The sequence below is a fragment of the Oreochromis niloticus genome, linkage group LG19 (assembly GCF_001858045.2).
Source record: "Oreochromis niloticus isolate F11D_XX linkage group LG19, O_niloticus_UMD_NMBU, whole genome shotgun sequence".
NCBI classification, from domain to species: Eukaryota; Metazoa; Chordata; class Actinopteri; order Cichliformes; family Cichlidae; genus Oreochromis; species Oreochromis niloticus.
In genome coordinates this window covers 14,371,220-14,394,805 of record NC_031983.2, presented here as the reverse complement: position 1 = coordinate 14,394,805, position 23,586 = coordinate 14,371,220, and the positions used below count along the sequence as shown (strand labels likewise).

At 40.7% G+C, this 23,586-nt stretch overlaps 1 protein-coding gene across 2 annotated transcripts; it reads left to right on the top strand.

Moving 5' to 3' along the window:
• Positions 1-1,146: 1,146 nt before the first annotated feature.
• Positions 1,147-22,293, top strand: asap3 (ArfGAP with SH3 domain, ankyrin repeat and PH domain 3). Of its 2 annotated transcripts, none has more exons than XM_013276376.3 (26): positions 1,147-1,565; positions 4,787-4,859; positions 7,268-7,413; positions 8,816-8,890; positions 9,739-9,788; positions 10,818-10,941; positions 11,906-11,991; positions 12,243-12,318; positions 13,223-13,309; positions 13,558-13,667; positions 14,353-14,422; positions 14,581-14,668; positions 15,024-15,072; positions 15,841-16,007; positions 16,103-16,236; positions 16,405-16,496; positions 16,631-16,811; positions 17,638-17,723; positions 17,831-17,946; positions 18,028-18,095; positions 18,917-19,024; positions 19,213-19,432; positions 19,557-19,848; positions 19,941-20,157; positions 20,346-20,473; positions 20,779-22,293. In XM_013276376.3, coding segments are annotated over exons 1-26 (2,970 nt in total). In that variant the 5' UTR covers positions 1,147-1,439; the 3' UTR covers positions 20,780-22,293. The 2 variants fall into 2 exon arrangements, with proteins under 2 accessions (XP_013131830.1, XP_005477216.1); XM_005477159.4 differs by having other exon boundaries at positions 1,148-1,565; positions 20,346-20,477.
• The last annotated feature ends 1,293 nt before the right edge of the window (positions 22,294-23,586 follow it).

Here is a 23,586-nt window from a genome sequence, read left to right as displayed (position 1 = left end):
CTTTCGGTTTAAGCTCTGTGTGTGAGTGAGCGTGTGTGCCTGTGGGTGGGTGTGTGTGCAACACAACAATGATATCTTGTACTGCTATGCATGTACATTTTGGCCTGTCTGTGTTATTGGCTTAATAACACGACATGCAATTCAAAAGGAGCTTGTCTATCTTTGTGACTGCACACACACAGTACCACTGTGAGCGCCCACATTTAAGACACTGCATCCATTCTGTGCTTGTTCACTGAGCGGCAGCAATAAGCGGGAAAAGAGAACAGATAAAATCCTTTAAACACAAAGCAATCCTATTTTTGCTGATTGAATATGGTAGAGATAAGCGGTTACCTGTTGAATTGGCTGCAATTCAGTTTTTCCCTTCATGTATCTAATGTAGGCAAATATGTGGTTTTGTGGTAACACTAAAGGGAGTCACTAAAATCAGCCATCTGCACTTCATAGTGTATTTTATCACTGCTCAGCCTGAGGCAATGTTCACTGATACAACTCTTTTTTTCAAGTTGACAGGCTTAACAATAGTTGGCATGCAGGACTTATGTAAGACACACAACCCTTGCCTTTCCCCCCCACCTCTCTGATGCACTAGGTCTTCTTTTCTTTCCCCCTTTTTCCCCTTTCTTTTCTCCCCAAACGACTACAGGAAATGTCAGTGGGGAGGGATATCAGAAATCCTCCCCCTTTGTGAAATATCTTTTCATTAGATGAAAAGGAAGAAGAAGGAGGCTTTGGAGCCTCAGCCAAGAGGATCAAGGTGCAAAGACGCAATGAGCCATATAATTAAAGAGCAGCGCACATAAAAACCCGAATCTTTTTCTCGGGTTTAAAGAAATACCTTTTCCTCCTTCCAGTGTTTTGGTAAAACTGCAAAGTGCAGTTTTGAAAAACAGTGGCAGTTGATAAACTGAGTCCTATCACACCATCCCATTGAAATTCCTCTCCTTCAGTTAAGTCTGTGAATGAGGAATTCTGCATCCATGGCGACCGGACTATAGTTTGCATAGAAATGAGAAGTATTAATGAAAGAGGTGGTGACAAGAACACACACACACACACATACACACGCTTTTCACTCTGTTTCTGGTTTGCCAGAAAGCACAAACATTCCCACGTGACGGTGGAGTTTGCTCCCTCCCTTACTGAATGCGCTCACAGTAGAGCGCTGGTGCACCTTCACGCGCACACGTTCTCGGGACTTCAAAAGTCTAGTTCGACTCAACTTTCCACCTTAAAGACTTTGTTAAAAGGAACTCAAACTCAGAGTAATACGGTGTTTTTTTTATTATATATTTTTTCAGTTTCCGCAAAGGAAGGAGGGAGTGACCGTACTCTTCCCTTTCTTCTTCTTCCACTTCAAATGGGAATTACATGCGCGCGTGTAACTTTGCCTCACTTTTCTCTTCACTGACTGTCGGACCCGCTTCGCCCGAAACATGCCGGAGCGAATAAGCGTTTCGGACTTTGTGGTCCTGACAAACGAGGATTTGTCTTCTCCGGGGACTTCAACGTTTCAGTCTAAAATGAGCGACTGTCGGAGCACAGTTTCAGCCGTGGAGGAGGTGAGAGTTGTGGAAGCGGGAGGTGTGTGCAGAAGACATACACCTTTGTTGTTTACCTGACGTTTTATCCCTACGTGTAGCTTGTTTTTGGTTTTTGTTTTTTTAGTCCTAAAACTCAAGCTTTAAATTTTTTTGTAACATAGTTTGCAAGTGAGCACAGGTTTCAGCAGTAAACTAGCTCTCTTTCACGGGGCGGTAATTTAATTCCAAAAGGTGTAGAACTTACAAATGTCAATTGCAGTGGCTTTCTGTGAGGAAAACGGGAATGTCAGTGCGTTCATTTCGGAATTTCATGATTCCTCAGTTTAGGACATGGGAGTAGGTTATGTTTCTAAACTGTGCAACTTGATGGGTGCTGCACTTGTAGAGGACAGGCTTAGAGTGCGTATATGATCTGTTCAGTATAAACCCCAGTGCCTGATTCAGCTAATGAGTGAAGGTTACATGAGGTTACAGTGTTCTTGTCGTCGGTCCAGTGGGAGTCAGAGTGCTGGGACACTAACAGAGCACACACGACACAGAAACATGCCTGAGTCACACAGAGTGATGGATTGTGTTTGTAAGGGTAAGCATGCACACGTGCCCATAGCTGTGACTAAACCTTATGGATCAGGGTTCTGCTGTGGTCCAGATGGATTTGTGTTTTTGGTTAGAGTCGCATCAGTCTGAATCACTGCTCCTAGTCTGGATATCTTGATGCCCACCTCTAATAAGAGGAAACCTCACCAAAGCCAGAGAGAGATGAAGGGTGTTCTTTAGGAGTTCCCTGGCTTGAAAGTGAGACTAAGTGGAGACTCTAGAATAAAGAAGAGCATTTTAAACAGCTGTGTGATGCATTTAACTTGGGCTCATGTCCTTATTTATCAGCATGACACGCTGGAAAATACATGGCTGGAATTGCTGTTTAGGGAGGGTCATGGAATCCTACACATGTGAACACAACCAGATGTAAGGCCAGTTATTTATTTTCATAGATGCTCAGATTATAGTTATCATGTTCGGTCAGCTCATCCAGGACTAGGTTGATTAGTGGCAGGAGTAAACCACAAGAAGAAAAGCAGAAATAAACAGTTTCACTTTCTTTAGCAATAGGCAACATTAGGCCATGTCATTCCCAGACATCTAATCTTGATCAATTGGTTGATGTGTTGAAATGTAACGCTGTGTAAATTTTCTCAGTGATAAGTGTAATCATCATGCCAAACTTAATGTGGTGAGTACAGATCATATATCAGTCAAGTCATCCAATGTTAAAGTCTACTCACACACCCGTACAGTGGGAATACACAGCCATGGATAATGCAGCAAAGTAACTGTAAGTGACGCTGCATTATATCAACATGAGTACACATGCATTGTTGGTCTGTTTCAGCTGAATGGTGGCTTGTCTCTAAAGTTTTTGCGCGCTCTTTCTCGCATTTATCACATTTAGTTCATCAAAAGCAACCTGTTTCACTGACCTGCCTCAGCTTGTTTCCACTGTTTATTGCCATCTGCCAACCAACTCACCAGAGGAAACTCCAGCAACTCCCATCTCTAGTCTCCACTAAATCACTTTCCCACTTCTTGACTATGGCGTCACATAACAGAACACACCCGCACCGCCTTTTAATTAATGAACTAACATTTAGGGAGTGGACCCGACCAAGAAGGCCTGTGGTTTGTAAACAACACCGTCCGATGAGGCAGAGTGTCTGTTAAGTCTAGATTGCTGGTTCATTAAAGCTATTTCTGGTGACGTGTAGGTGGAGTGTCGTAAGTGTAGTTCATTTAAACAAGGGCCCGCGAGAGGAGCATAAACAATATGTAGCTTCAAATAGTTTGGGCTTTGAAGAGTTATTGTTCAAATACAATGAAGGCATTTTAATGTCTGTGTCATGTCTTTGTTATGTGATGGGGGTTTTTTTTTAGTCTCACAGTGAAAAAGTGTTGTTTCAACGCAGAGAGTGACAGGTGCAGTCCATATTGTGACATCATTTGGGACTGTACACGACAGTGAAACGCAGACTATCATATGCTGGGTGAAGGCTTACTCATCTGTTTGGCTTTGTCACACACCGTGAGAAATTTAACCAACTCAGTTTCTCAGTGTAATTTCTGAAAAGCGTACCAATACACTTGCTGGCACTTTATTGTGTACACCTTTCTACTATTTGAATCCCATTCAGAAGTGCCTTAATTCATTGTGGCATCGATTCTACAAGTTACTGGGCACATTCCTCAGAGTTTAAGCAGTTTGATATGATTTCAGTATTGTGAAGTGGCACGCTATCCTGCTGGAAGCAGGCATCAGAAGATGGATACACTGTAGTGATAAAGGAATGGACATGGTCAGCATTGCTGAGCATTGTTTAAATGCCAAAGGCTCCTTTGGCAAAGGAGCCAAAGGCTCCTTTGGCATTTAAACAATGCTCAGTTGGTAGTAAGGGGGAGAATATATGTCAAAAAAATATCTACCACACCATTACACTGCCTAAAACATGTTGATACAAGACAGGATGGATCCATGCTTGCGTGTTCAGACCCTACCATTCACATTTCATAGCCAAAATCAAGACTCATCAGACCAGGAAAATTTTTTCCAATCTTGTGTTGTCCGGTTTTGGTGAAACCATGCGAAATTGTAGCCTCATTTCCTGTTCTTAGCTGACAGGAGTGGCACCTGGTGTGGTCTTCTGCTGTTGTAGCCCATCTGTTTCAAGTTTCAACATGCTGTGCATTCTTAGATGCTCTTCTGCGTACTTGGCTAAAAGGAATGGTTATTTGAATTAAATTTGCCTTCCTATCTACTTGAAGCAGTCTGTCTGTTCTCTGACATCAACGAGGCATTTTCACCCAGAGAACAGCTGCTCATTGGATGTTGGTTGTTGATGATCATCGTATGGGTGGGAAAATCCCAGTAGATCAACAGTTTTGAAATAGCCAGACCAGGCACCAGCAATTAAGCAAAGTTCACATTAACTTAAATCACTTTTCTTCCCCATTCTGTTGCTCAGTTTGAACTTAAGCAGGTCATGTTAATGATGTCTACATCCCTAAATGGATTAAGTTGCTGCCATGTAATTGTTGGTTTTAGATATGTGTATAAACAAGCAGATGAACTGGTGTAGCAAACAAACTGATGTAACAGAGCATTCAGTAAGCATACCTTTTGCTGTAAATGTTGAGTTACTGAAAGTGCAAACATCCTTATCTCATTCCTGATTTCTCTTTCTTTGCAGTCTCTGGAGACAGACCACATAGCCCTGCAGAGGATGAAGAAAACAATCAAAGCTATACACACTTCTGGAATCTGTAAGTGCCAGCGTGTCAAATGCAATTCTTCTTCACTCAGTAGATTATGAGTTAAAGAAAACAATTCTCCCTGCACTTATTACTTAGAAAAGTCTCCTTAGTTCTCTTTTTTTTGCACATGAAAAAGGTGATACCGGAGAAAATGCAACAGAAGCACAATAAATTAGCTTACACAAGCTATAGTTGCGCAAAAGTTTGTATTTAAAGTGCTACAGTGCAAAAGGGAGCAACAGAAAGGGGAAGAAAGTAGGGTAATTTAAAAACAAAATCCCCACATAATGATTTCCATCTACACAGAAAGTAAAATAATCCATCTCTCGCTAGCCAGCTGTCAATCAAAGGTCAACCTCTATTTTGACTGTATGATCTGCTTAGTGCATAGGGGAGCCTTCAGTTCAATTCAGTTTTATTTATGCAGCGCCACGACAACAGTCACAACATTTCCTTATGTTGTAAGGTAAAAACCCTACAATATTAGAAAGAAAACCCCAACAAACATGTGATCCCTTAAGAGCGAGCACCTGGCGACAGTGGGAAGGAAAAACTCCCCTTTAACAGGAAGAAAACCTCCTATACAGCAAGGCTCAGTGAGGGGCAGGTATCTACCACAAGCAGCTGGGGGCGAAGGGGAAAAAAGAAAAGGGCAGTGACACACTATGAGAGAAAGAACCAGAGTTTAATAATTACGAATGACCCTTCACATAATTTCTGCTATGGATGACGTCATCCGACTTGTGTTTATGAGTGAGGCCCCCTATTCTGGCACCCAGGGACGTGGGATGATGTTTATTTAAACAACACACTCTATTGTTATGGGTTGTGTATGCGTTGGATTCTGTGTTTAAAGTAAATGGCTTTGGTGGTTTCGGCAACTACAAAGCGCCCTCTTCATTGACCTCAGTATCCACAAGGTCACCAAGTGAGTGCTTTCTGAGTTTGTGTGTGTGTGTTGTGTAGATTTATGACACTGTAGCTTGCCCCGGAGCTGTCAGATGTGGGCATGAATAACACATTAATGCTCACCTCAAAAACGTGTTGGAGAAACAGAGAAAATGCTTAACATATCCTGAGTTTGTTTTTCTAAAGTTGCTTGCAAGCCTCGCTTCCCATTTTAAGGCATTGGCTTGTACTTTTTAGTAAAATGAGTCAGCAGGCTAGCTGCACAGAGTCAGGCAACCAGATGCATTCAACTGTGCTATAGCATCTATAAAGAAATATTTCATTATTGTTTGCTTTGTCTAGTTTTTCACTGTCTCTCTAAGTGGAATCATGTGGATTAGTTCCAGTAATCCGAGGCTGGGAGGCCCTTCCCTTTCACTCATTATGCTATTGAACCTATTTAACAGTCCTGATGTTAGTTGTGACCAACAGTGTGACTCACAATGATAAAAAGCCTGACTCCCACTCCTCCCCCGTGCTGGTTTGATGCTCTGTTACTGTGTCACACGTATGTGCAAATTAAGAGATTCTTTTATTTCTTTCTCTATTCCCATAAGTACTCAGTACTTGTTTATGCCAAGATGCTGTGGCCTGTGAGTCTGTGTGTGTTCTGGTAGAGCAGTGAAAAAGCAGAGTTGCCCCGGTCGTATCTGGCAGTTAAAGGTCAGCTGTAACATCATCCTTTGAGCTACTCAGCGACTCAGCTGTTTGTTCTTTGATAGTTGCACGTATGTTTATTGTAATAATTTTTCTTTTCAACGGCCATGCAGCCACAAACTCTGCAGTTTTCATGCAAACCCCTGGATCTTGTCTCCTCCATCCCGCAGTGTGTCTGCATTCCTTCCTTAATTCACAATTTCTGTCAGACAAAATGTTCCATTTCTGCTTTTCAGCCTGTCTCCCATCTGCAGTCAGTTTACCATTTTATATTTGTCTTGAAGTGGAAGTGGAGCAGAAACTTGCTGTGCTTCCTCCCCATGTCTACTTCTGTCTGTTTAGTCAGCTCTGGGTGCCTCTACAGATGTCAGGTCCACGTTATAAAGAGCCCATATTTGTTGATTTGCATCCAAGATTTCCTAGCTTGCATTATAACGCATGTTTGTTCATCATCTTTTAAAAAAACCTGTAGAATGAAACCTTGTTATATACTATGTAAACAAAAGTCGTGCCCAGATTCTTCTCCATCAGCACTTGTTCATAAATATTCAACAGACCGAGAGCTCACAAAAGTCATGGCCTTTGAGAAAGGGACCTATAAGCCTCTTGGACAAACATGAATTTCTATGTGTTCTGCTCCTCCTCCTCCTATGGGTGTAAACCGGTGCTAATTTGTCCCACATGCTCGCCTTGTTAAACTATTCCCAAGACAACAAGTCAGTCTGCCTTTGTCAGATTTTCTGTGCCTGTAAATTACTCTGAGTCACTTGTTACGGTCTGTATCAATACTTACTCTGTGTGTTGTTTTTCAGCACATGTGGACAGCAAGGAGCAATATATTGAGCTGCTGGAGAACTTGGGAAATAGCCATCTGACTCAGGACAACAATGAAGTCTCCACAGGGTTCCTCAACTTGGCTGTGTTCACCAGAGAGGTCACATCCCTCTTCAAAAATCTGGTGGGTTAAAGAAGACAAAAGATGGGAATACAAGGGAAAGGAGACATTTGCTTAAATTCTGCTGCTTTTACTAGAGTTAAAATCATTTACACTAGGTGCATAGAACTAGTACTGAGGAAGAAATGGCTCTAATATACACAAATATTCATATAATCGGAGAATTTTCAAAGGAAATGTGCCAGATTTACTTTATTGGTCCCCATAAGCACATATGTGTGCTCGCATACTTACATGTTGCATGAACGAAGGTGGTTTTCAACAGCTGAATACTTGGGCCTTTTGTTTGAGGCAGTCCAGAACCCTCCCTCTGATAGTTTCTTTGGTGATGATAATTCATCCCAGACCTCTACGTGTGAGTCAGCACACACACACACACACACACACACACACACACACACACACACACGTACGTGTCTGTGTCACACACACCCTGTGTCAGGGCCTCACAGGGGAGACTACAGCTTACAGATGTAAAAGGAAGTGGGCCCAAAAACCTAAAAGGAGGGTGATTTAAGGAGTCGTACTGCAAAAAACTGCCTGAGCATGTCCCTTAATGCCTCGTTTGAGTGTTAGCATACGTGCCCCACTGTCTCAGTGTGCATATAAACATGAATCCATTGATCCGTGTCATCTGTCCATGTGTTGACATTGGAAGCCGGAATTTCCCTGTGTAAGAACTCTATGTGTTATCTATCGGTTACCCCAGTGTTTGGCTGCCAACCAAAACAAACTTGCCACTCTTCAGGCTGCTGTGTCAATATATCAGGGTTAGCTCTACAGTCGGCTCAAGGATGTGGTTGGACATTATTTATGTTAAGAGCAGGGTTCAGCTTGGTTGTAATTCACCAGAAGCCATAAAAAGGAAATATAGATGATAGTGATCCGGGGATGTGTATCAGTGAGTCATGATGAATGTATGTTGCCATGCATGCCAAAATACTCATGTGATGTACTTAGATGGAGGAACTGGTTGTATTACAGTAAAAAGCAACGTGTTGGGGTTATACTGGTTGTTTTGTGATTCATTCTTCCCAAATCCACAATGGCGTTAATCTAAACCTCATCCAAATCTCAAATGAATCTCACTTTACTTTGCACAAACACTTCATCTAGAGTCATTGCATCATCCTCCCACTTGGATTCGAGCATTGTAGTGGTGCAGTGTTTTGTTTTTGATGACTCGTTAGTTCAGAATAACAATATCACCGTGCTTGTGAGTTATCGATTTCTCATTCCCAGAAATGCACGTACAGACAGTCAGAGTGCGTAAAACTCAATGCGAGTGCATCTGTTTCTGCTTATACTACAGCAGCTAAAGGTCATCTGTGGCATTTTACAAAATATTTTTCCATTCTTCACTTCTTTTTTTTTTTCTTTTTTTTTTCTCTCTTACATGCTTCAGGTACAAAACCTTAACAACATCATGGCGTTTCCTCTGGAAAATGTGCTGAAGTCTGAGCTTCGGGACAGCAGATTAGTGAGTCTGGATTTTATTACTAATAAATGAAATGCTCATTTAATTACTGCTACCTAAACTGGTTCACGTGTGATAAAGTTTTATCGTTATTGTTTATCTAGCAACACATATGTGGATTGTAATCCCATTTTTGAAAAAAAGAAGTGCACATTTTTTGCCAAATATGTGAGGATAGCTCAATATTATAAAATAGAACAAAATGTTTAGATGTTACAGTTCACACAGAAATCTTCCTATGAGCCATCCGAAAGCCTCACGATGACTTTATATAGTCAAGATGCAGTGCTTTGTATCTGAGGTTCTGTTTGTATATGTGATATCATTGTCTGGAAGAATGATTAAACTATTGCAGTGTAAACTCTATTTTAGGGCAGATTTCCTCTGGCAGAAGTTGTAGTCACTTAAATGTTGAGCCCACTAAAGTATTGTGTAATATAAGATTATTTATCCAAATTAAATAATAAGAGTTTGCTACGTTCCAGCGCAGAACTTACCCGTCTTGCCAAGTATTTAACCTTTTGATTTGCCATGCTAACAGACTAGTGAGTAATAACCAGCCAGTGCTTCTGCAATCTCCCATCTCTGCCCTGTCTTTTAAACAGCTGACTCTGCAACTGAATATTGCTTCACTATAACTGTGAAAGAAGGCACAATGCCACTGAAATCCTGTTCATCCAGATAGCAGACTAGCCAGGACAATTGCATGACTAATTGCATCACAGTGTGTTACCTGTCTCGCTCCACCCGCTTGAGTAATAACCAGGAAGAGCTGTAAAATACAGTTATTACTGTGTGTAATGCAATGGGGACATATTATTAATCGTTTTCTCTCCTCTCCCCTCAAACAGGAGCTCAAGAAACAAATGGAGAAGAGCTGGAAGGATTACGATGTAAAAATGTAATTATCCATACTCTATCCATACTGTTACTTCACATTCAGCTGCAAGAGTCAGACTGCAGTAGAGTTCTTCATCATTGGCTCATTGTTTTCCTGAGAGTAAACAACCTTTTAAAAGCTGCACTGTAGATATGATGTAGTAACGCCATAGCCTCATGTGGCATTTTGATTTGTGCGATGATAACGGCGCCGTGAAATGAAAATGTTTGTATGTCAGAGGCTGTAATTGTATCTGGCTTGCTCATAATGCCAATGCAAGCCAGTAATCTTGGAGTGCGGCCTCATGCCTTTTTAATAGCTTGGTTAATCCATGTTACAGCCCTCTGTGTCCTTGTCCTCTGCATTGCAGCAACTTAAGCAAAAGTAACTTTTGTTTCACATTTGTTAACTCCAGCTCTATTGCATCTTCATATGCAGTTTTAGTTGCCATTGTCTGATGTTAGCAGATAAACACGATATATACACCCATTTCCAGCAAGTGTTTTTCCAGTGAATTTGCAAAATAATGCAGGCACAATGGTTCACGAAGTGTAAATGCTCATAAATCCATAGCCACTTGCACAGGCCTCACATTGATGCATGACAGAAATATAGATGAAGATAGTGACGAATGTGTTTGCTTCAAAAGAATAATGTATTATATTTCTTTCTCATGTGGGGTTTAGGAATTTGTGTGGCAGCATAAGTTAATAAGATAATGATTCATATCCCAAGGTCATTCCCAGTTACTTTAAAAAGAAATCAAGCCGAAGCATTTGCACTTTACAGCCGTTATTTGATTTCATTCCAGCTCTGGTTCAAAGTGTTTTATAATGCTGTAAGGAGATTACATTTCATCCAACTTCCTCGCTCTACACAAGAAAGGGAAGCATGATGGTGGAGTTTGTGATGGAGTAAAAGCTGCACGTTCATACAGACAGAGCTGATCAGATTTAGCTTTTGTGACACACATCGTGTGTGCAAGTAAAGATGGATAACCTTCTTTATGTCTTCTTTTCATTCTTTCTTCCATTCCCTTCCCCCCTCCAGAGTGAAGCTAGAGAAGGAGAGGAGGGAAAAGAACAGGCAGCTGGGACTGATCAGGACAGAGGGATCAGATGGAGCAGAGGACATGGAGAGAGAGAGACGGATCTTCCAGCTGCAAATGTGTGAGGTGGGGAATTGGTGCCAGTCAAAATACCATACGCCAGACTCCATTGGCATACCTGAGCTGGGCTTCATTTATTTTACCAGGGTGGTCTGCTTATGTAGGTTACATATTCTATTCATGGTGGACTGGTGGTCACTCCTTTTTGTGTCTCTTCACTCCAATTCCTTTGAGGGAAAAATATATTTCATTAGGCTTAAACATGAGCATAGTTATTGAGTCTCAAAACTGAATTTCAGAATAGGTGGTCCTATAGAGTAGCACACAAACCAAATTCAAAAGCAGGTAATTGTGCATCATCATGCATAATCAATCACCAGATTGGGGGAAATGGGTGAAAAATGCACTTGTGGTGTAGTCCTAACCGAGTTTGGTGGTGCACATGCAGCTGGAGAAAAGCCTGAGGAAAAAAAGTAGTCCTATCTTGACTGAGACCAGCTGTGGAGACAAAGAGGAGAGGCAGGGGAAGATGAAATTTCCACTTGTTGCAGCTCACCCCAAACCCTCTGTCTATTAATCTTTCTTTCCACCTACATATATGTAAACTCAGTAAATCACACAAAATGTCACACGAATGAGCAACACTGAGCTGTTTCAGGTAGAGGGTGATGGATGAATCCAGATGAAGGTTTTATGGGGCAAAGACTAAAGTACAATGTAGTCATTCATTCCACACAGAGCTAAAACCCCATAGCTTGCACTCAAAGTCTCTCTCTCTTTTTTTTTTTACATTACATCATTACACAATGTGAATTTGTGTGTTTTTTGTTTATCAATAAAGACTCTTTACACTCGAGACATACAGTTAAAACATGCAATAAACACATTAAAGGTGTGCACTCAAGGGTGGAATTTAGCTACTGAAAAACGGTAGCGTCATGCTTCGCTGCATGTTTTTACAGACCCATCGGTCCTTTCTATGGAGAGTGGATTCAGAGGTGTTTTTAACTGTCTGTGTTTATTCTTTTAGTACCTTTTGAAGATCCAGGAGCTGAAGGTGCGTCAGGGTCCTGATCTTCTCCAGAGCCTCATCAAATATTTCCAGGCTCAGCTGAGGTCAGTATCTCTGCTGGCATTTACTTTCACAGATTTGTTGAGTTTTAAGGGATTCTGCACAGCAGTCGGTCTTTTGCAAAGCCTGTTGTGGTTCTTGTTAACCATTTACCCTTTTTATTCCTACCTAGGCTTTTTTTAATGTGGGAGTGAAACTGTTGTTACAGTTTCAGTATGGGGTGTTTTAGTTGGTGTGAAATCAGATGTTTAAAGTAAAGTCCTTGACTCAGCATTTGTTCTTTTTCTGATCTCAGTTTCTTTCAGGATGGGCTGAAAGCTGCAGAGAATCTCTCTCCCTTTATCGAGAAGCTTGCTTCATCTATTCACACGGTACACATGAAAGCTGCTCTGTGTTTTTCACTCCTCCTGGATTATATGCATTTTTTTTATACAGTGTTGCTGTTATTTTAAAAGAATATTTGAGTGACTAAGAGGTCAAAATATGCACATACCCCACATATTGATGCTATCATTCTAACAGACTACTTTTCTTCATTGATTTATGTTTGGGAGGGAAAAAACTGTGCACATGTAGAATTTTACAGTAAAACCCTGTGTTATGTTTTAGCATCTACTTTTTCAATGTTGGTCTTTCACAACAGCCAACCCCCTCCCCACTGAATCCACAAGCAGCGACTGTTTAAAGCAGTCTCTTCCCAGAAATGCTTGCCCTCGTTTTCCAATAGATGGAAATGAATGTATCATTCATTTTCATACTTTCCTTAGTACACATCTATTTCTCCAACCGCTTTAACTGGGTTTCTGCCTGCGCACTATTTGCCGTGCTCCGTTTTTCTGGTTGGAGCTGCTGGAAACAGGCTGTTAACTGTGATATTGGAAACGTTAGAGGTTTTTCTGGTTCTTCATGGGCAGAACACAGAGCCGTTCAGACATGCCAGACCTCAGTCTCAGGAAGGAAATTCAGATAGAATCTGTGTCATGGTTCCCCAGGAAAATAAAATACTTAAACTTCCCAGTTAAACTGGCCTGTGTTGCTTGTGAGTGTGGTCATTCTGCTTCTTAATACAAAATGAAAAACCTCAGAAGACTACACACCCAAATACTGAACTCTGTTCTAGATCATTTAGATCGTTACACAAAGCTGTGTGTTGTCATTCCACACCCAGAACAAATGAAAAAAAAAACATGTATGTGATCAAGTGAACATATTCTCTTCTTCCAACTTTTTTTCTTCTTTTTTTTAGTAAAAATATTTTCATGGTGTGTTTTGTAGGTACGCCTAGACCAAGATGAAGAGGTAAAACAACTCACGCAGTTGAGGGATTCTCTTAGATCACTTCTACAAGTGGAGGGCAAAGAGGTATGTTTATTTATGTTAAACTCTTTATTTATGTCTGGTAAGTTAACTTACTGTAGACCTTTTAATTTGTTTGTGTAAAACCAATATCAGCGCTATAAAAAGCCCAGGTGCACTGGCTTTAAGTTTCCTGCTGATCACAACAGTAGTGTTTTGCCACCGTTGTTATTATATTGCTTTGAACTTTTATAATCTGGAGAACTGGTTTGAAGCTTTAAAGTTAAATCCCTAAATCCCTGTTTATATTCCAGGAGTACCTCAACAGGAAAAACTCTGGCAATGGGTATAGCATTCACCAACCGCAGGGAAACAAGAAGTACGGAACGGAGAAATCCGGTTTCCTGCTTAAGAAGAGTGACGGGTGTGTAAAGGCACTAGCTGGTGTCACGTATGAAGTTGGAACACAAGCATTTTGCAGGAATTGCAAGTACATACAAAATAAGGAGAATGCAGTAAATGGTGCTCACTAACATTGTAAAAGACAGAAATGATCTCAGCTGGGTGAAAATTAAGTAAGTATGGCACAGAGAGAGAAGGGCTAGTGCAAACTTTGTCTGCCCCAGCTGGTCTTCATTATTGTGAGATGAACATTCAAGCAGGGGCCCCTCCTGTGGAACTTATTGGCAGACTGGCTAGCTAGCTGATCCAACTTTTGCGTCATGCGCATGCACGAACACACACAGACAGACACACACAGTCCTAGATTAGTGTGTGATAAAGAGAGGGGATGTGGTTCAGTAGGGCAAATAGAAGGCTTTGGGGGAGTAAACTTTTCTCAGGCCACTGACAAAAAACAGAACATGTGCTTAGCAGTTTTACCTGATTCAATCAAGATGATGAAAACAGGAGTACTGTGAATAGGAATAATCTGGGCCAGCAGAGTGTATCTAATGGTATCTGTTAACATGGCTTTCACTTAATGCACTGCACACATCATACAGAGAGATAATCAAATACATGAAGAATATATTTATTGGTTTTTTTTGTTTGTTTTTAAAAAAATAATAATTGGACTTTTTCTTCTTTATTTGTGTTTCATCTCAAAGGATAAGGAAGGTTTGGCAGAAGAGAAAGTGTGGAGTCAAATTCGGCTGCCTGACTATTTCCCACAGTACGGTGAGGACTCATGATTGATCTTGTGCTTTTAGACAATAAATGCCACATGAGGTAAACTGTCAGGAGGGATACAGCAAATATTAAGATAAAAGTTCATCGGACACTGAATTCTGCCCAGATTCTCTGATACATACTGATACAAATGTGTTTGTCTTCAGATCAATCGACCCCCAGCCAAGCTGAACCTGCTGACCTGTCAGGTGCGACCGAACCCCGAGGACAGGAGGACCTTTGACCTTGTCACTCGTAGGTTTATTTTTAACTTTTGACCTTCAAGCTTTCCCCTCAACATATGATCATTAAAGACTGTAAAGAGTCATCTGCAGCACAGATGACTTGGAAACTTGCCTCTTTGGTCCTCGCATTTGAAATCAGGATCTGAGACATTTCATTTTGGCGTAAATGGCAGACATTCCCAGTGATTAATATGAACTGCTGCGCGGTAAAACAGGGGTGGTTGTGTGCTTCATGCTTGTTTCATGCCATATCTAGTTGCGCAAGCTTTATATTCACGGTTATCTTTCAACCCTCTCTGCTCCAATTTCTACTGTGTAATTTAGTTTCCAAGATAATATTTAACTTTTTTTTTCCCTCTCCATAGATAACCGGACATATCATTTCCAGGCAGAAGACGAGCAGGAATGTTTGATGTAAGCTTTGAAAGTCCTGTAGGCTGCATGCTGGTATTTTTGTGTTTTCTCATTATAAAGCATGCCATACCCTTTTTATGTCAGTGGAGGTATGTATAAGAAAGAATCTTTGCAATGTACACATGAACAGCCAGGACTCCAGTCAGAGACAATAATTCGTTCCTGTAAGGAAAGGGTTAAACATGTTTTCATGAAAGAAGAAAGGCTATAATTTGATGGCTTATGCAGTAAAGAACAAGCTGAGCCGACAATTTACAAAAAGTAAGACAAACTAAATGATGCAGAAAGACTATTTGAGTCTGAGAGAAACCTAGTCGGTTCTGGGTGGGAATTTTCTTGGTAGCCACAGGCAGCAAGCAGGGGAACTTTGTGTGTTCTGATGTGGTTTTGGATGGGATTGCAAGTGGGGTTCTTCGTCCGCTGTCCTTCCCTTCTGTGTGGGCCTCCAGGCTGTTTCTTTGATGTGATGAGCTATGTAAGTTTAGGGGTACAATGAGAAGTGGTTTAAATGGAAAAGTACCCAAGCTTCAGAAATGACAGATGTGAGAATCACAATAACTCTAGGTGGATTAAAGTTGAATTAGTCATAATTCAACAACAAAAAACATGCATAAAAAAATTGTTTAGCATTTTTTGATGTTTTAGTGAAAGAGTCTTCTCATTTCCCATGGTGTCACCGACTCTCTGTGGCTTAAACTTCAAAATGAATTGTTACAATATATGAAATTTAATAACAATGCTCTAAATGTATATCTCTCTGCACTTTAGTTGGGTGTCCGTGCTGCAGAACAGTAAGGAGGAGGCCCTGAATACAGCGCTGGGTGGGGATCAGCTTCACCTCCAGGACAGTGGGCTTCAGGAACTTTCCAAAGCCATTATTGCTGAGCTTCGACAAATGCCTGGCAATGAGGCCTGCGCAGACTGTGGAGCTCCAGGTTGGCCAGTCATTCTTATATATGGTTACAGAATTCAGTATGTAATTACATTTGTTTTATGAGCATAATGAATAATCACCAGCTGTGTATCGCAGATCCAACATGGCTGTCGACCAATCTGGGCATCCTGACGTGTATTGAGTGCTCCGGCATCCACAGAGAGCTAGGGGTCCACTACTCCAGGATCCAGTCCCTCACTCTGGACCTACTGAGCACCTCCGAACTTCTGGTACTAAATAGACACATGGGAACAGACAGTCTGCAGGAAACTTGACAGACATTTTTTTTTTTCTTTTTTTGGTCTGCATATCCTACTTCCAGACATTATGCAACGATGTGCTATTCTTTGAAATGTCTTCACGTCACATATTTGTGGATGTATTGTGTGTCCCTCCAGCTGGCCGTCAGTATTGGCAACACTCGATTCAATGACATCATGGAGGCAGGCCTTCCAAATGACTCTGTCAAACCATTGCCACAAAGTGACATGTGAGTCTCTGATTTATAATTTAAGTGATCATGAAAATGAGTTATAAATACACACTGCCTTTGACATTAAGAATAACTTCAACAATCCCAGCTTATTAGTTTATTTTATTGAATTGCATTTGCTTAACAACCAGGAATGCCAGGAAGGAATACATTGTGGCAAAGTACGCTGAGCGTCGGTACGTCCTACGCAGAGAAGAAGCAAATCCTAGCCTGCTTTATGAAGCCGTGAGGAACCGTGACCTCGCTTTGCTTCTGCAGCTCTATGCTGAGAGAGCAGATCTGGCCAAACCACTCACACTCCCCGAAGGACAGGTAAAGATAACTTAAAGCCACAAGTGGATTTCCACACATTCATTTCCTCCTGAAAACTGCCCTGTTAGGGTGGGGAAAGCTTGTAATAAACCCTTATTACACGCCCATCCAGTTTGTTTACAGGTTTAAAGGGAGAGGTTTTAAAATGTTGCTTTGTTGTTTTCACTCTAGAAAAGTTGACAGAAGTAAAGACAGAAATCCACCTAATGTTTTTAAAAAAAATATCTATATGACACAGTGTTCATATAATGCAAGTAAACAGTTGCAGTATGTGAAATATATTTAAGGTGGGTGTGTCATGAGAGGCCCTCCCATCTCTTTTAACCTTTAATTTAGTCTTTACCCTCCTCTGTTGTCTCTCTCCAACGCCTTGCCTTCAAGTCTTTAATCATATTCTGCCCTCCTGTTATGCACTTCCTAGTCAGCGCGTGCGCGTGTGTGTGCTTGTTTGTGTTGGTTGGCTTTCATTTATTATTTCAGCTCTTAGGTCAGAGCTCATGTCTCTGGAGAACAAATAAGCCAGGCTCATTGAATTATGCAGGCTGTTCTGTCTTTCTTCTGCCCCTCCTGTTTGCCCTTCATATAAACAGATAAGGCCTGAAGCTTTTAGCAGTTTTTAACACACCAACATGAAACTGTTGTTGCATGGTCAACCTCTGACTTAAGCTTTAGTGTTATCATATTTGTAAGACTGATTTTTAACATATAATGTGTGGCCACTTCAGGTGATTGACTGCAGTAGCTATGCAAAAAAAATATGTAGTACAAAAGGAAGATCTCTTTAAATGTCACCAATTCGACTTTGTTTATCTTTGCTTTCATTAAGGGACTCAAGGAGACAGCGCTCCATCTTGCTGTGCGTCTGGAGGATAAAAGCTCTCTGGCACTTGTGGATTTCCTTTGTCAGAACAGGTCAGACATTGATGTGTAGCATGTTTTACTTACTTTGCATGGGCAGTTTGGTTTTTGCTTTAGGACAGTTTTATGCCATCTATCAAATCTATACATTCATCCTACAGTAACTGTCTGGAGAAGAGAACTGCAGAGGGGAACACGGCCCTTCACTACAGCGTCTTGTATCATAAGCCTGAATCTCTTAAGTTACTCCTCAAAGCGAAAGCAGCGCTTCAAACAGGTACATTTTACTCTGTTAATTGTATTTCTCTTTTGCATAGTGTCACAAGTAGAAAGCCGCTATTCTTTCTTTCTCCTGTAGTGAACTCGGCAGGAGAGACGGCCTTGGATACTGCCAGGAGATTGCAGCATAAACAGTGTGTCGAGCTGGTGAGATCTCACTTCCCCTTTAGCTTTTAAAGTTTTTAATTCATAATACTCAGAACACACACTGGCAGGAAGTAAGTTCAGCTGAGGAATCAAGTTGCAACATTATAATACCTACCAGAAATCCAACTCCAGAAACAAAATGACCCAATTTCCACAGCTGGAAACACTACCTTGAAATAACTCCCTGTGCAGCAGAGCTCAGCTAGGGAACCCTATCCTCATTGGGTCCCAGTGTGTATCATTCATAAACAGGTTTTATTTTCTTACCGGCCATCTGCCCTGCTGAATCAGACCTGCCTTGAGTAACATCCTGTTTGATTGTGAGAAATCGTAGTTGAAAAGAATCCTTTGTGGAACAATTAAAAAAAAAAAAAACTTAGACGAGTAAACTGCAAAATTCTTGCGTTGCATAATCGGCTGTACCACTTTTAGCTTGCAATCACACACGACTGTTTATGTGGAAGGCGCCTTCGGATGTAGACTGACTCTTTGGACTTTTGGTTTCACTTTGGTGAAAAATGTTGACCCAAGAGTCAAACTTCCCCTTCATGCCTTTTTTCCTGCTAGCTGTATTTTTTGTCTTTAATATAACAGCTAACAGAAAAGATTGCAATGTTTACTCTTATTAGTGCGCAAAAAACAAACAAACAAAACTACAAAACATTAGCAAGCAAAATAAAGAGAAGACGGCAATCAAGTCAGCATAGGAGTGAAATAATTTAGGTTTGATATAACAAAGTTAACTGGTCAAATAAAGTCGTGTGTACTAATGTAGATAGTTAAATATTCTGTTTGTGCTCTTTTGTGTTTGTGTTTTTTAGTTGGAGCTGGCGCAGAGTGGGAAGTTTAACTCTCAGATACACGTAGAGTTCACGTGGGAGACGCAGTCTCAGGAATTCTATGACAGTGAAGATGACCTAGATGAGAGGGTAAATGACACACACACACTAACCACAGTCATTACTGACCTTACCTTTAAGTCAAAATAGACTGTGAAAAGCTTGGACTTTTTCCTTTCATTTTATCCATTTTGGAAAGTTTATGAATAAAATTAAACGAAGAAAGATGAGGCAGCGCTTTAGAAATTAATGTTTTGTTTATTATCTCCTAACTCCAGATGAGCCCATTACCCAAAAACCGATCTCCTCTGTCATCAAATGGAAGTGGTGGACCTTCATTTGCCCACTGGAGTGTCAGTTCTTCCGCTGCTAGTACAAGTAGCAGACCTTGTCAGGCTTACGAGAACATAGAATTTCTATATAAAAATCCACCAGTCAATAGCGCCCCCTCTGGAGCTTCAATGCCTCCACCACTGCCAGCTAAATCCATCCAAAGAGGTAAGCTACGATATACAGATTCGCTAGATTAAAAATAAATGAACAATTAATGAGTTATATAAGCCAATGCTGTTTTTATTAATATACATTGTTGCTCTTTTTCTTCTTTTTTTCCCCTCCACAGGCCGCTCAGACCCACAGATCTCAGTCACACCACATGAAGGAAACCAAATTCCACGACGCTGCTCGAACCCATCCTATCACTCATCCAGTCCCCAGATGCAGGCACGACACAGTCCTCCTTCAGGAAATACAGAAAACCAAGGCCAAGGTGGGAGACCCCCTAGGTCTCCAAATGGACAAGCAAGCCTGCTCAGGGCGCATAGGCAGACATGGGATGGTCATCCTGGTTTGAGTTCTGGATCTCAAAGTGGTGCCACATCAGGATTTTCTCAGAATCACATAGGGCCTGTCAGGTGAGGAAGAAGAATGTGAATCTAGCTCCTGTTGTTTTAATACTACACAGTTTAGTATAGTTTGATCTTGTTATTTCTGGGTTATTTTCCAGTTCGGAGAAGACCACGTCATACCGCCGCACGAGCGGTGGAGGAGGCAGCCAGGGAAAGTGTAGCGTTTTGTCTGTGGCCTGTGTGGGCAGCCAGGAGGATCTGTACTCCACCCCAGGAGGGAATAGTAAAGCCTTTAACCCAGCTACTGCTCCAGCCCCCGCCCCTTCGTCCTCACCTGATTTGACCTGTTTCCCACGTCCTCGCAGGAATGCTATGGTACAAACGACAAAGAAACCTTTTTGTATTATTTTTATCTTTTTTAATTCAAGTTCTCCATGTCACACGCTTCCATTTCAGGAGTTTTTCACTGGGTTAAAAACGCTTAAGAGATTTCACAGTCAGTGTATGAATTTGCTGGTGGCACACTGAGAAGCGTAGCTTACAGAAGCATATGTCCTTTCCAGGTTTCTAACAGCAGGCCACATCAGAAGCGCGTCAAGGCTTTGGTGGACTGCCGAGCCGTCAGTTCTGAGCAGCTCGCCTTTTTCAAAGATGAAATTATTGTGGTCACAGCCACTAATGACCCCCACTGGTGGGTAAGTGTAACTACAGATTCATTACGACCTATTTTCCACTCAGTAGCAGTTTTTTGCATGAAGGCCCAGCCATCAGTCTAACCTTGTTCATTCACCCACTACATACTTTGTTTCTTTCAGTAGTTTACTCAGGAGTCAATCCAACAGTTATTACAATTTGGCATTTTTGTGGATTTGTATATTTAGAAACTCAGAATAAAGTACAGTAAAGTAAATTACCAAAGTTAAAAAAGTTAAAATAAATTGACTGGAAATAGTACATAGAGGGATTTGATTGACAGACATATATTTTTCCTAACAGACTGGTCACATAGAGGGGGATCCATCCAGGAGTGGGACCTTTCCTGTAAACTATGTACACAAACTAACCGACTGAAGAGGGAACAGAATATTCTTCAAAATGGCAAAACTCAACCATTTGATCCTTGGAAGTTGATCATCACAAGTTGGAATTTATCCAGGAGTGGACTGTATTATTTTTCTTGGATACAACTGGAACTGACAACATTCCCACACAACGATTTCTTGGCAAAGGGATATGTGAACATTGCGACTTTAGGATTTTAAACATTTAGTATCCCTAGAAGGCAATAACAAGAACTGAAAGCTTTCTTGCCACCCTTTCTAAAACCCTAAACAGCTATTAAAAGGAACATGTTGTGCATTTAATGTCTAATGTTCATTTGACCATTAATCATATATTTGTATAGCAAATGCTGAAGTTGCTTATACTGATCAAGGACTTGTACATAGTCAATATTTACTTGTAGGGCAGAAACCCTGTAAGGCACTTTAAACTCTGAAGGAATCTTCAGAAAAGCTGGCACAGCTGTAAGTGTGTACATAGCCAGCTACTGAATTGGGATGTAGCTTTTTTCCCCCCCTTTTCCTTTGTTCTTAATGGAAACTGTTAAACTGTTTGGAATCGCAGTAAACTGTGACTTGGATATAAGGTTCAAACCTGCTCAGTGTCTCAGTGCCGCCTGCCCGGGAACCTGCCAGCCAGTCTGCCTCCTGCAGGCGTCTGGACACCCCAAGGAGAGATCAGAAACTTTAGCCCAGCCATGTTGACTCTCTGCATAGCTCTCTGGCGGCATGGAGAGCAGAGGATCCGGTTTCTTTTGGCTGTAGGCACTATTCTCTGGAGAACCTGGAGTAACGATGGTGTTAAGAAAAAAAAAAAAAGACTCTTCTGTACTACCAGGAAATGGCACTTTAAGAGGGCTTGTTAAGAATAGCACCCCACTGCAGTAATTTGTTCAGTGAACACATCTTTTCATACACACACAGTGGCCTTCAGGATCCTTTAGGAAAGAAAGGATAGGAAAGCAGAAAATGGGAGAGCTTTCACTGCCAGACGTAAATCTTCAAATCTAACACATTTCACAGAATTTAACACAACTTCTTGTACATACGTGTCTGAAATGTCTATATATGTGTACTCATCCAGAGTATATAACACAATTTTTTAATTTTTACATTTTATGTATCATAAAGGACGATATCATTACAGATAATGTTACTTCATGTCACGAATTTGATGTCCTCTCATTTGACATCTTTTGTCTTCTGGTGTTTTGTTAGTTGTTAAATGACTGTGGATGGGAGCGGATGGACACAGATGCATAATGTATTCATAAAGCATTCTTTCTCATTAATCTAAAAACTTGTCACAGTTTCTTCTGGCAAATAAATCATGAGAGAAGCAGGTTATTTAAAGATGACAACAGTTTACTGCATCTGTAGTAGGAACTAGCAGATTAGCTAATTTTATTGTGTGTATTTGACACATACACATTAAACTTGTTTAAGTCCTTTGATGTCTTTTATACTTTTAAATAAGGTCAGATGTTTTGGTACCAAGGAGGTCATCTACCAATCAGAAGGTTGGTGGTTCGATCCCTGGCTGATTAAGTCTTTGTGCCAAACTGTTACTGGGTGAGATTCTGAAGCCCAATTTGCTCTGGATGTGTTAATCAGTGTGTGAGTGATATAAGACATGAGTTGCATAAAGTGCTTTGAGTGCTTAAGTGTAGTAGGGGAGTGCTATATACAAACCAGTCCATTTATATCAGCACATTATTAAAAGTAAAGTTGGTGGGGTGGTAACTCGAGACAGCAATCAGGGAGATTAAAATGCACTTTACTGTCTTGTCTCCAGCTGCCTGTGGCTGCGACAGAGTATAATCTAGGCTCGCCACTGCCAGATTACGAAATGTGTGACTTATAATACTTAAGAATACACTAATCCCCAATAATCCATATTCTGAAAACCTGAACTAATTTAAGATCTTCAAATAGAGTCCAATATAAGACCTGCAAATTACTTTGTTCTAATCAACAGGTTAAAACCTCTTTAAAAAAAGAATAAATTGAATTTTAATTTTGACATTTGCTTTTCCACCTTTCTTTCTTTTTCTGATATTACCCCCCATTTTATTCTTAAATGCTTTCCTACAGCTAAATCTCTTCAGCCATCTCTCTTGGTGGTGTTCTCCGCAGTTCTGTGTTATTCCAGCTTCACTTATTCTCCATCCAGATGTTATTTATCCCCAACCCTCTGTCCCAGAGCCAGGATGACCAAATTCCAACCTGTCACTTACATAACACTTAACTAGCAGCCAGGAGAATAACTCACTCTACCAGATACTAGTCTGTTCTGCTGGCTGAGCAGCCCATATGTAAACCCATACCCGTCAGTCCTGTCTGGCTGTACTAGTACACCCAGAGTATATAAATGTCAGCTGTAAAATATTATTTTCATAAAACCTTTTAAATAACAAACAGCCGTTCGCTTATAGGCTTATCTATTTTATCATTATATACACGAATACAAGAATGTACAAATATAATTTAATGTAATACACACACTGAAATATTATAGGCATCTATAAAATGTGAAGTAAAGCTTTATGATTCCAAAGCAATTTTTTGTAAATATAATAGGTTTGAATATAAGTTTGCAAACTCTTAAAATTAATAAAATGTAGTGGAGATTATACTAACTTCCTAATACTCAAGACAGTGAAATCTGTGTAAAACCCATACACATGTTAATGCTTCTTATTAAGTGAGAAGCAGTAAAATCACTGGCTTAAAGTGATATAAG

Excerpts from the sequence above, each read along its gene's own strand:
- asap3 (XM_005477159.4), top strand. The coding sequence starts at position 1,440 with ATGCCGGAGCGAATAAGCGTTTCGGACTTTGTGGTCCTGACAAACGAG. Across the intron at positions 16,237-16,404 it reads TGAGCACCTCCGAACTTCTG|CTGGCCGTCAGTATTGGCAA; the intron begins GTACTAAATAGA and ends GTGTCCCTCCAG. Across the intron at positions 20,478-20,778 it reads CTAATGACCCCCACTGGTGG|ACTGGTCACATAGAGGGGGA; the intron begins GTAAGTGTAACT and ends TTTTCCTAACAG.